Here is a 14,089-nt window from a genome sequence, read left to right as displayed (position 1 = left end):
AAATATTAATAAATTTAGAAAATTGTTCAATAAGTTCATTGTCTTAGTATAATAGCATAATCCAATTAAAGTGTTTACAAATTTGTTAAAATTACATTGTTTGGTGATAGATTAAATGTCGTGAGACATAAGAAAATCAGTGATGAGAATTCATGTCTCTAGACATCAAAAAACAAATCAGTAATGAAAAGTCATGTCTTTTGGACATTGAAAATCATCGATGACGTATTGAGTTAATTGGACATTTAATGTTAGTGTAAATAAATGCTAATGTAAATGATAAGCAAGAAAATAAAATACATCCATGGAAATTGTTTACGGAAGTATTTGATTTTGTGAATTTATAAATATTATGAATAAATTGGAAAGATTTGAATATTGATTCAGGATGTTATATAGGAATGTAAGAGAAGCATTCGAAAGGGGACCCAACTTCTGAGGAGCTTGTATAGTAGGAGCTTAAGGTAAAGGTCATTTCCCTTACCTAGCTTGTAAACTATTAAACTATATTTATAATATTAGTTGGATTTATATCTATATGTGATGTGAATTATCTATTGATCATGAGAACTTGTGCCTATAAGGCAAGAAATTGGATATAATGTAAAATCGACTGCAATGGTGGAATTATAAAAAGATGTGTCAAAATACTTGTTTATGATTTTATTAATCGACCCCAATAACGGTAACACATGTAGGTGCTTGAAACCGTTACATAACTAGTTACCTGGTAATGGGACTAGTGCCCGGTAATGGGTTGTGGAATTAGTTACCCAATAATGGGGCTAGTGTCTGGTAAAGGGTTGTGGAACTAGTTACCCAGTAATAGGACTAGTGCCCGATAATGGGTTGTGAAACTAGTTACCCGATAATAGGGCTAGTACCCGATAATGGACGGTGGACCCAGTGCCCGGTATTGGGCGGTGGCCTCAATTACTGGTAATGGGCAGAGGAATTAGTTACTCGATAATGGGTTAGTGACATCACTTTTTCTAATGACTGGGATATGTAATTTAAGTTAAATTGACATATGTGGTGTTAATATTATCGGGATGATTGATTTGTCGAACTATAAATGGAATGTTGGATGAAACCTAACTGTTAAACAAAAGTAGTAAATTGTGTTTATGTTATGGATTATTGAAGAAATAAAAAATTAAATTGATGAAGATTTAATCCTTGTGAATGATAGAGACAAAGACCGTATCATTTAGAAAGTAAGAATAGAAGTTCATTGATCATAATAGGTGTTGTACAATTGAGGAATTCAATGGTATAGATGTGATGTATTTTATATTATTTCATGAATTGTAACTGATACAATTTAACAATCGTGTACTATGCACATGGAGGATGTCAAAGAAATTATGACTAATAATGTAAATATATTGTATTGAGGTTTTGTGTTGTTATGACATGATAAAACTTTAGTGGTAATTATAACAGTGTAATAAAATGCTAATAGTAATGATGAAACGACGTACGACAATAACTACCAATTGTTCTACCTAGTGTACAAGATCATAGAGTGCTTGGATCAAACATTGAAGATGGATATAAACAATTTGTCATAATATTTAAAATCTAAAGAAAATGAATTACTAGGGTTAAAATTTTTGTATTCTAGATACGCGGTATTCAACAACAAGTAAGTTGGTTACTATTTAGAATGATGTGAGAAAGTAAATGAATAATTGTATAATTAGTCAGCTATATGAGTGATGGATAATGTAATCTGGCCTTAATGATAGTTGCTAAATGAGATTAGGTTGTTGAATTAAATAGATTGATTAATTGATGTATGTATGGTATTCATATTATTTAAAGATGAAACTGACATGAATATTGTGAAAATGATGGTAGCTTCCAGGATAAGGGGAGATTTTACTGAAAATCTAAAAGAAACATTGAAATGTGCCAAAATTGGCACAAGAAATATGTAAGTGAATATATTTATAAGCCAAAATTGGACTGGAAACATAACTAGTTTGACGATTTATATGGATGAGCCATAATGGGTATAATAGATGTTGGGATTAGAATTGACATAGAAACTTTTTTCTCAAGTTAAGGATTAAAGTTTCTTATGATTGTATTAAATTACAGGGTATTGCATTATTGTTTCTTATTTGTACAACTAGGATATTTGCAATGATTCTCTCAAAATTCCAACAACACCATCTTGATTTAGATCTGCTTCTAGAAAAGGTCTTTGAACCAAAGATTATATAACTCAAATATCTCTCAACAAGAAAAACCAAAAATTTTTGTAGATTAATTTCTCATTCACCTATAATATGTATAATTAAAAAAAATTTCTATAAATATTTATATTCTCACTAGGATTAGGGGTGGTGGTGCGTGTGTTGCTTGACAAAATTATTATTGTAGCAATCTCAAGGTAGTAGTGAAATCTCTACAACTCTACGTCCATGGGATAAATTGCCGAAACATGTAAATTCTTGTGTCATGTGCACTTTATTTTTCTTCCTTCTTGTTCTCTTTTGTTTCATCTCTCTACGGAAACACGTCCTTAACAAGAGAAGCTAGATTGACGACTTCAGCAGCAGTACAACACAAGGGCAATAATATTCAACTGATGGCTGTCAGAATACTTGAAACCCATAATATATTGAATAACAATTATGTAACATAGAAAAGTGATCATCATCTCACTTACAGCGTCTACTAATCTATACAACTATCCTCTTTATTAATGTTCTTTTAGTTGTCTTTTATTGTCTACTATCCATACTCGGAATTTCAGACTCCATCAGAATTTTTCTCCCTTGCTCAGCTCCGCGTGAAAGAATAATTCCAAAATAGCCTAGTTAGCATCAGATTTATATTCTTGTAAAAAAACCACCTGCATTCTTCATAAGACCGCTTTGCAACTTCTAATAAAATTATGGTTTAAACTCTAAATCTCCTCTAACATTTTCTTGAGAAGTCCATATTGCAGTTAATGTTTAATTAAATAGAAAAAAACTAATAGAAAGAAAATCCAGAAAAGAAGCTAATTAAAAGATGATATTCTTAGACCATGAGATCCAAAGCTCGGCGATCGTCATCTTCATCAGGCATGAACCTCCTCCAATACCAATGTTGCTTCCACACTCTAGACATCTCTTCAATGGGGATGTTCATCGTCTCAGGCAAAAAGAAAAAGATGAAGGTACTCATGATTGCCACAAAGATTGCAAAGAAGATGAACAAACCAAATTTAAAGTGGCAAAGCATTGCGAGGAAAAGCTGAGCTATGAAGAAAGTGAATAACATGTTGACTGCCACGGTGATGCTTTGCCCGGCTGATCGAATTTCTAGCGGAAATATTTCACTTGGAACTAGCCATCCCAATGGCCCCCATGACCACGCAAAGGCAGAAACAAATAAGCAGATACACGCTACAACTATACCGGCATACCACTTTGGCAATTCAATCACATCTCCAGATGTTCCAAACTTGGATCCGATTAAAACTGCTAGCGCAACCTGCACGTGTAACATTAATTTACATAAGATATCAAAGTAGTAGTAGTAGTAGTAGTATATGTAAACCAAACTACTAGCGAACAATTTTATCTCCAGGCTACAGATAATTCTTAATTACCTGAAATACAAACATTACAGCTCCACCTGAAAGAAACAGAGATCTTCTTCCAGACTTATCACTGCCATAGATTGAAACACCGGTGGCAAGAATGTTAACAGCGCCTGTGATAACCGTGGATAAGAGGGAAGCATTATTTTCAAAACCAATACTTTGGAGGAGGACAGGAGCATAGAACATGACCACATTCATCCCAGTAAGTTGTTGGAAAAATGGAATAGCAACAGCCATGGTCAGTTGCGGCCGATACTGTCTCTTAAGGATTCTAGTCCAGGGATGCTCCACTTGCTTAGCTGCCTCACTGGCCGTGACTAAATCTCGAAACTCAGCCTCAATTTCCTTGTCATTAAGGCCACGTATCTTTCTAAGTATTTCTCGAGCTTTTTCATCTTTCCCATGCTCTAACAACGAGTTTGGAGTGTCATCCAGTTTAAGTGCTGAAAGACAGATGAGGGCAGCAGGAATGGCCGCTCCGCCTAAGCTGTAACGCCATGCTTGGTTTCCAGCAATCTTAGGTGTCAAGTAATTGACAAGATTAGCTATGAAAATGCCAATAGTGATTGCTAGTTGGAACACAATGTTGAAACCACCACGATGTTTTTGTGGAGCCATCTCGGAGACATAGAGCGGCACAGACTGATCGATATCAAAACAAAAATTTACAATTAATTTAGCATATAGAATGCATGATATATAGAGCTCCGATGAAAAACGTGATGTCACCAAAGAGCATTGATCTTTTTTTATTACAGATAGAAGGGCTAATTACCTGAGTTGAAAAACCAACTCCAACACCTAAGAGAATGCGACCGGCGATAAGCATTGAGAGGTCCACAGCACCGGCATTGAGAGCAGCTCCGATGAAAAATATGATGCCACCAAGGAGCATTGTTCTTTTCCGACCCCACGTCCTTGTGATATAAGAAGCTCCAAAAGATGCAATTAATGCAGCCAGGTATAATGAAGATGTGAACAAGGTTAGCCCCATATCGTTAAACTTGCAATATTGATTAGTGGATGTATCTAATGCTTCCTTACGATAAACATCTGGGAAAAATTTATTCAAAAAGGGAGCCATAGACGTCACACCACCAGAGATACCAAGGTCGTATCCGAAAATTAATCCCCCCATGGCTCCTAGCACACAAGCATTTACTACATGCCGAGTGACCTTTCCGGGATAGTTTTTAACATCACCAGCAACAAAACCACCAGCACCCATTATTTGAGAGCAAAGTAAGCAGTAAGCAAAAGCGAGAAACGAATATTGTGTTAGTGATAATGAATGTTGAGAAGGTCGTACCTATTACCTTGTATTTATAGTGGTTAGAATCTACCATTACATTACAAGGAATTAAACTATCTCTTTTTGGATTAGAATTTGGATTATCTAATCCAGTCCGGTTTTGGCTTTGAACAACCGCCCATGTTTGCAATAAAACATTAACTTACGAATATTCTATTCAAGATCATGTGAAAAAGATTGAACGAATAAAATAATTAGAGGAGTAATATGAAATTAATATTACAACTACTTGCCCTAATTAATAGGAAGGACGGAGTACAGTATTATTTGAACAAGGACTTCGACTCCATATTAATTTTCTCGTAGGAAGTATACCGAACTTGAAATTGAACATGTAATGTCATGCAACTCATCTAATCCCAAACCTTACGATCATAAGCCCATTTTTCAATTGACTCCCTGTTTAAAATTGCTTTTCAATTGGATCCCCAATGTATGGTAAATCTTCATCCAGATCCCATCTAAATCAGTCAAGGTTTTCTTCTTAATAAGAAATTATAATCCAATAAATTTTTCCATTTAAAGTTATAAGAAAAGTTAAAAAATACAATAATGAGTTTTTGTAAGGGTACTAGGATAATAATCCAATTGACAATTAGCTTATAGATAGGGGAATTATGTAAGTAATTGGTATCATTTCAATAAAAAATAAAAATAATTATAAAATCTATTGTCTTACGTTTAAATTAAAATTATGAGGAATGATTTGGACCCGTGATCTCTTCACAAAGCTTATTATTAATGGGCCAAAGACCTTATGATATGAAATCCACTGTCAATATATATATATATATATAGTCTTTGACATCTTTAACTAGCGTAGGTATTGTTATATGATCTTACAGTTATCAAAATCAATTTTGATCGGTTATAATAAAAGATTAATTTGTCAAAAAAACATCTCAACTTAATAAATTAAAATGTTAGGTGATGTTTTAAGAATAATATTATATTATTCTCTAACACATTTACACAAGTAAAAATTCTTTGTGCTTGAAACTTGTATATGTTCACATTACGTTGTCCTTAATTTTTCTTAATTAGAATAGGGATGGTGAGATTTGAACTCGTGACTACTTGGTTAACCAGACTCTGATACTATGTCAAAAAACTATATAAACCTAAACATTTATGCAATGTAATCAAGTTTTGATTATAAATCTAAATACATGAATTGAAAAGCTAGTGAATTTAGTAATGTAGATGTAGACTACGAGTGTTTGGTATTGTATTGTTGAATTTTTTTCAAAAGACTTTTTTCTTGAAAAGCATTAAGATGATTTTTTTTTATTTTTGATATTATTACATCAAAATCATCATAAAATATTAAAAAATATATATCGATTTGATATTTTTTCAAGCCTAACATACTTTTGAAATGCACCTAAATATAGTTCCACACACAAAAACAGTTGAGAATAATAGGAGGTTTAACTTATTAGTTAGGCAACCTATCCTATTTATATATGTAGGGTAATGTACAATAGTTCATTTAAAGATTACAACACAAGAATAATAAACCTTTCCTAAATATATACAAGTCTATAATACATAATATACTATAATACGCCCTCTCAAGCTGAGGGTGGGGGTTCAACCTGAAAATTGAACCTAAAAACAGTAAAAGAAAAGGTGACGAGAGATTTTGGGAGAACGTCTGCAACTTGAACCTCAACATGGTTAGTATGCATATGTAAGATACGTTTGGTAGATAATTAAGTAGCACCCATATTATCACACCAAATCGTAGGCATAGAAAAAGGAGTGATCTACAGATCTGACAATAAATATTGAAGCAATATGACCTCAGAAGTGTCATTGACTAAGGCTTTTATACCCAGCCTTGATAGAAGAATTATGAGCCATGTTGTGTTGTTTCCCCGACTTTCAAGTTATCAGTGTGTGTCTAAAAAAATAAGATATTCACCTATAGATTTACGATCATCACACACTACGAGCCTAATCAGCATCTGTAAAACCACATGCAAGGAAAAGAAAGAGCTACCTGTAATATGAAGACCAAAGGAAACTATACCCTTAAGATAATGTATAATGCGTTTAACGGCAACCCAATATGCATCTGTAGGAGCATGCATATACTGACAGACTTTGTTAACAATAAAAAAAAAAATTTGGTCTCGTAAAAGTAAGATATTGAAGAGCACCAATAATTTTTCAAAAATATATAGGGTCAGAAAACAAGCAATCAGACACTTTAGCAACCTTTGATGTAGAAATAGGTATATCAATAAGCCTGCAAGAAGACATACATGCTCATGAAAGATGCCAAGAATATACTTATCTGGTCATAGCATGATACCCATAGTAGTAGGATGAACCTTAATGCCTAAAAAATAATGAACAACTCCTAAATCTTGAAGCTTAAAATTTGACCAGAGCAACTGAATCAATCAGTGAAGCAAGACTTAATTGCTTCTAATTAACCAATATCATCAACGTAAACTAAAAGATAAAAAATATCACCATCCACAAACAAAATGAATAATGATGTGTCAGCTTTAGAAGCATGAAAGCCAATAGAGAAAAGATAATCATTAAGTTGAGTGTACGATGTTCGAGGAGCTTGTTTCAAGCCATATAAGGATTTATGCAACCGTCACATATAAGAAGTGTGATTAGAATCAACAAAACCTGGAGGTTGCTGCATATAGACCTCTTTATTAAGTGTCTTGTTGAGAAAGACATTATAAATGTCAAATTGATTAATTTTCCAATCACGCAACACTACAACTATGAAAATTAACTGAACAGTGGCTTGCTTAACAACTCGACTCAAAGTAATCAATACCTTCCTGCTAACTAAAACCTTTTGCAACCAACTGAGCCTCATAGCGTTCAATGCTACCATTATCACAACGCTTGATCTTGTACATCTAATGACAATCAACAACATTCATTGAATGATGAAAAGAAACCACAAACCAAGTACTGTTAGAACACAACACCTAAATTTCAGCCTTTATATCATCTCGTCAATCCTCATACCTGTCAGCATTAGAAATAATAAGTGGTTCATGGACAAGATTAAAGACTACCCGACATTTATGACTATCAGAGGAGGATGAAGAAGCTGTCAGAGTAGCTGTCTTTGGTAGTCGAGGATGAAGAACTATATGATGTCAACAAACCATAGATAATGAGGTAAGGAGAGCTATGATGATGCTGCAACAGATAAAGGAGAGGTTAACAACCAAATTTAATCCAGCAACATAACCAAACTGAGAGGCAGAGCTTGTAATAGAGGCATCATTGTTAGACATTGAAGAATCAACAACAGGAGACCTGGGACAACATCAAGCCTGTCATGTTTCAATTCAGAAGGGGTTGAACTTGTACCTGCAACATGATTATTAGAGGAACATTCATGTGGGTCACGTAAGAGTAGGATTGGTGGGTTGTTATGAGTGGGAAGAAACAGGAGGAAGGAACTAATTAATTTTGTAACTATCAATTAATTGAATCCAACATATGCATTATTATTTATCACATGGTTTTATTAGCTAATATTAATGCTAATGTTGTTACTTGTATTCCACTATTAAACTTTTAAGTTAGCTAATATAAATGTCTCTCATCTAAACTAACTTATTGATCATGCCATGTTGATTCATCTATGTGGAACAATACCTTTCCTTTTTAAGATTATCCTTAAGAATCAATAGTGAAATTTAGAAATTGGATGACTAACTCTTCTAAATTTTTCCATTTGGAATCCTCCTTGTAAAAATCACATCAAAGGATCAACCACATTGTAACTACTCAGTTACCCTTTTTCATAACCATCTTGTCGAAAATAGCTATTGGATTAAATTTAACTCTTCCATAATCATCACTTTATCTTCTTCCACATTAAGGAATTCTTTCCTAACATCTTTCACTTTATCTATCTCATGTATTTCTTTCATACTTCTCCAACATTGCTCTAACCTCCTTCTCTATTCATATAAAATTTTAGAGTTTTTTCTTGGGTTATGAGGCAGTTCTTTTTTAGAATGGTTAAAAGTCTTTGGTGGTGGTTGACCTAGTTGTTGATCTATGATATAAGGTTTTCTTAGCTATGGCATTATTTGATTTCTCCTGCCACTTGACTTGTTCAAATATTTGTGTTAATGTTATTGGCCTATGTATTTTGAGCATTGGCTTGATATCTTCCCTAAACCCACTGATAAAATTAGAAACATAATAGAATTCAGGCAATGAAGGGTTTAAGGCATTCATTAGGGACTTAAGTTCATCAAACCTCTCAACATATTCTTTCTTGCCTCTATCTTACACAAGTTTATTAATTTTTTTCACAATTTCCTCTTTACTACCAACTCTTTTACAAATGCCCTTGGAAACTCCTTCGAATCAACTAAGTACTCATTTTCACACACATATATTTCACTATCAAGATATAGTGAAGCCAACTCCACCCATTAATGTATAGCAATGAAGTTTATATTATAGACCTTCTTACACTTCCTTACCTAACCCTTAAGATTATCTTCCTATAAAGTCGGTCGATCAACTCTTGGCAATGTTGGATTATATCGACTATTATGATTATATATCTTGACTTCCCATGTTATCTCCATTACTATGGCTTCTGAATCCGGGTAATATTCTTTCTTAGGTGCAATTAACTCTAACTTATCTTTATGTTGCTAGATTAGTTAAGTTTCCCCTAAAATTAGCTCTAACTTCTTTCTCTGCCATTTGATTAGCCAAGAAATATTGGATTTGGTTTGTCAATGCTTCAATCTTTAAATTTTTTTAATTAGTCCTTTTATCTTGTTCCATCCCTCTTTCCTTATTTTTTGCCATAGATTCTTAAAGCTCTTAATGAACTTCTTGCATTTGTTCATCAAGTTTCCTATAGTGCTCCTTTATATCAGTCATAGTATTCTCCACCATTTTCTTAAGTTTTAAACAATGCAAGAATTGTTAATAGCTTTGGATCAGCTATGATACAAGTTATTAAGGTTTCCATTAATAAAACAAAGAAACTTTAAGAAGGATAAAAATAATAATAGAAATAAGAGAGAATGAGATGAAAAGGGATAAAGATTGAGAAGCATTACAAATAAAGAAAAAAATGCAATTATGCATCAAATGTAATTTCTTCCTCCTATATTTCTAATACATCTGTTATATATAGCAATTTTAACTATCCATGTAAGTAAGTAACTAAAAATTCCAACTAACTATATAGCTCCCTAACTAATTTTGAAATTAACAACTAACTTAATTCTGCATATGCATTATTATTTAGCACATATGTTTATTAGCTAATACTAATGATGTTGTTGGTACATGTATTCCATTGTTAAGCCTTGAGACTATAAATGTCTCTCATCCAAGGTAACCTATTGACCATTCCATAGAAGAACTAGTGGCTAAGGCTGCTGGTTCTGTTGGCTTTACTGGTGTGATGTTGTTGTGCATGGTGGATTGTTTTGCAATTGTGTGGTTATTGGACTAACTTGATCTGATCCATTGTGTTCTGTTGAGCATGTCTAGATAAGGTGTTCTTGGGCTGCAAGGTGTGACGTGATGTTTTTTATGTTGGGGGAGAGCTAGTGTGGTTAAGTTGTTGGTTTGGTGGTTAGATATCGAGTGGTTGTTTTGGTCATGAAGTGATATGGTTGTTGGGTTTGTGGTGGTTCGGCACTAGTTAAGTACTATTTGGTGGTTGGGATTACAATTGATGACTAATGTGAGTGAGTTGGTGATTGGGTCACTAGTGATGTGGTTGTCTCTAGAGTGGTGGTTGGTTTATTAGTGAAGATAATGAATAGTAGCTATGGTTTTTTTGAGGGGGGACATCGATTTGAGGGTATGTTTAGATGAGAATAATATATATATATATGGAAAAAGCATTGTTTTTTTAAATCACATGTTGGTGAGACCTCCCATTAATTTAGGATTTATGAACTCTGAATGTTAAGAATTTGAACAAGCCATTGATCATTTAATTATGAGAACAATTAAAAACCTTAGCTTTGACACCAAAGTTGATGCACGATAAAAGAGAGATATAAGAGAAGTAAAAAATGAGAAATAAAAAGCCAAGAATCAGTAAAGGAGCTAAAGAACAGAGAAAGATTGGAGGTTCAAAAATAAAAAGTCTATAACTTTTTATCAAATCATCATAATCTAACTACATTATAAAAAAAACAAACAAAACTCTAAAATAACCAACTATTTGGACAAAGGAATAAAACTAAATTGAAGTTCAAAATAAAATAATATTAAATCTAATAAAAAACTCAACTAAAAGTCCAAATAATTTGAACCTAAAAACATAAGTTAGAGCTCAATCTCTCGAACAATGAACAATGGTTGAGTAGTCCTCCATCATCAATGATCATACACATGTGTGACGTGTCTCAGATCCGGTGTCCCCACTATCTTTTTCATTCAATTTAGTTCATGATTTGTCAAAATAAAGGTATGAACATTTGTTTCAGTTTATCAGAAAAAAAATCAATTTAGTTCTTCATTTATCAAAAAAATCAATTTTATTTTTCCAAATCAAGCATCAACTCAGATGTTTTCCACGACACCGAAAGAACCCTATAAAAATAATAAAAAAAACCCATAAAGTTTGATCCTAAAACAACCTAGTTTAAAAGGAATAAAATGAAAATAAAACATGAACAAAAAAAAACAAAGAATTATTACAATCCACAATATTATTATATCTTAAGCTCCAATCAAAGCTTAAAAACTTAAAGTTTCTTAGTAAGATAATGAATAGTGAAATTATAGTCCTTTTTTATTTGGTCCCTGAATTGAAACTTTGCAATAGAGTCCCAATCAGCCTTAGTTTTTTAGATTCCTTGCAATTTCACCCTTAACTTTCTTCAATTGAACCCTTAAATTTCAGCGCTTTTTACAAAGTTGTCATTGTTTCATATTTCTTCAATGTGATCCTTAATTGAACTTCGTATTTTAAATTTCTATCAATTAAGCCCTTGATTACACCAAATTAGTCTTTCAAAGATTCAAATGTGTTCCTAATCTTCCAATCTTTGCAAATTGATATGAATTAAGCCTCGAAACTTGATTTCTCTTTAATTGAGTTCTTGATTAAATCCACAAAACCCATTAGAAGTTTAATTATGTCCTCAAACTTAATTAATTCTTTTAATTTTTACTCAATTGACTTTCAAACATAATTTTTACTTTAAAATTGGTTTATGATATCAAGCATCAATGGAGTGTCAGATTTTTTCCTTGACACCGCAAGAGCCCTATATAAACCTAACTAAATCAAACCATCAAGTGCGACCCTAAAACACCAATTTAACATGAATAAAATGAAAATAAAACTTGATAAAAAAAATTTATTACAATCCGCAATATTATTGTGTCTTGAGTTCGAATGAAAGCTCATGCCCTTTAAGTTTCTTTGTAATATTTTTCTTCTCCACTCAATCGCTTTTAAATATATTCATGATATGAGCATAAGTATGATAATTAATTAATAATTTGTTTGATTACAATCTAACCCAAATACTTTTAAAACTTATCCAAGCAATAATTAATAATCTGCAATCAATAACTATCACCTTCGTCAAAAAGAATTAAACAAATGAGATAATTTTAGGATATTTATATAGTTTTTTTTCTAAATAAAAGAAATAATATGACATCTCTGTTATTACTGTAAGACCCAAACTTTTGACCCAAACCTAAGCCCAAGTCAGCCCAAACCCAACCTAATTAAACCTAGGTATTTAAGGAAGAGTTGCAAGAGAATTACTTTTCTCTCTTCTAATTCTTGTAGCCGCTGTGACCCTCCCCTCCTCAAACCTAAGATTTTAGTTTTTGATCTTCACTACAAGATTTAACAGTTTTACCGATGGAATTTTTTCATCGACGTAATACACATATTTTGTCGGTAATTAATTTACCGATGGAATCACCAACGGAAATGTTCTGTCGGTGAATCTTTTGTCGGTAATTTTTTGTCCGTTAGTAAATCCATTGGTAATAAAAAAATAAATTTATTCGCTTCATTTCATCAATATATCCCTCAATAATAATATTTTTTATTACCAATGGAATGTCCATCGGTAATTATTTCAAAACATTTTAAAAAATTATAAAATAATTAAATTAACATAAATTAACAGTTTATAATATACACTCAAAATGCTTGGAAAAAAGAATAAGAAAATCAACTCAAACAAATTTGCAACAAATAAATAAAACAAAAAAATAAATTCAACTAAAAAAATTCATATGAAAAAAATGAAGTTGCAATTGCTAAAAATTTAAAAATCCTATAAATAAATCTACTAAAAATTGATCTCATATGACAAAAAAAATCTCACAAAAACATTTATACAATTATTAAGAACAAAAACAATTAAAAATAAAATAAAAAACATATATAGTGAAAAAAATCATGAAAAAAGAAGAAAAAAGAAAAATCTTACCTTTATGTAGTTACAAGTGAAGCTAAGGAGAGAGAGAAAAATTTCGTTAAGAATATTAATTAAAAAAAAACTAAGAGGATAAAAGAAGAAAGAATAAGAAGACATACCCAAGCATGGAGTAAAAGAGAAGGAGATGAGGAGAGAAAAGAAAAGAAAGAAATAGATAAGAAATGATGTTTTTTACATATAGTGAAGAAGAAGAAGAAGAAGAAGAAGAAGAAGTAGAAGAACAAGAAGAAGAAGAATAATAAGGGGATTCAGGCTTTTTGTTGGGGCGCGTTACCGACGGATAATTGAATATTAATATTTTTTAATTATTGCATCGATAATTCTATCGGTAATATTTCATTTAAATTTTCAATTTCATAAAAAGTTTATAGAAACTGCCAAAAAATTACAGACGATTTTTCAATCCGTCGGTGATTCCGTCTGTAATATTTAAATGAAAATTTTAAATTAATTGAATTTTTTCACAAAACCATCAAATAACACCGACAACTTTTCAATCCGTCGGTGATTTTGTCCGTAAAGAACAACAATTAACAGTGTAATTGGAAAGTGAATAGTTCCGGAACTCTCTGGAAATACCGACGGACAATTCCGTCGATGATTCCCTTTGTAATTGACATGATGAACAGTGTTCATATTTTTACCAACAAATTTACCGACGAAATTTCTTCCGTCGGTAATTCCGTTGGTAAAAATGACACTTCATCATTTTTT

General features: G+C 32.1%; 1 protein-coding gene across 1 annotated transcript; it reads right to left on the bottom strand.

The window, feature by feature from the left end:
* Positions 1 to 3,036: 3,036 nt before the first annotated feature.
* On the bottom strand, positions 3,037 to 4,832 carry LOC133700070 (sugar carrier protein C-like). The gene is made up of 3 exons (XM_062123632.1): positions 4,380 to 4,832; positions 3,611 to 4,246; positions 3,037 to 3,492 (listed from the first exon to the last, which is right to left on the bottom strand). Exons 1-3 carry the CDS (start codon positions 4,830 to 4,832, stop codon positions 3,037 to 3,039), a joined length of 1,545 nt encoding a protein of 514 aa, XP_061979616.1.
* Between the last annotated feature and the right edge of the window lie 9,257 nt (positions 4,833 to 14,089).

This window comes from Populus nigra, chromosome 7, assembly GCF_951802175.1.
Source record: "Populus nigra chromosome 7, ddPopNigr1.1, whole genome shotgun sequence".
Lineage (NCBI taxonomy): Eukaryota > Viridiplantae > Streptophyta > Magnoliopsida > Malpighiales > Salicaceae > Populus > Populus nigra.
Note: the sequence above shows the minus strand (reverse complement) of the source record. Positions and strands in the feature narration are given on the sequence as shown.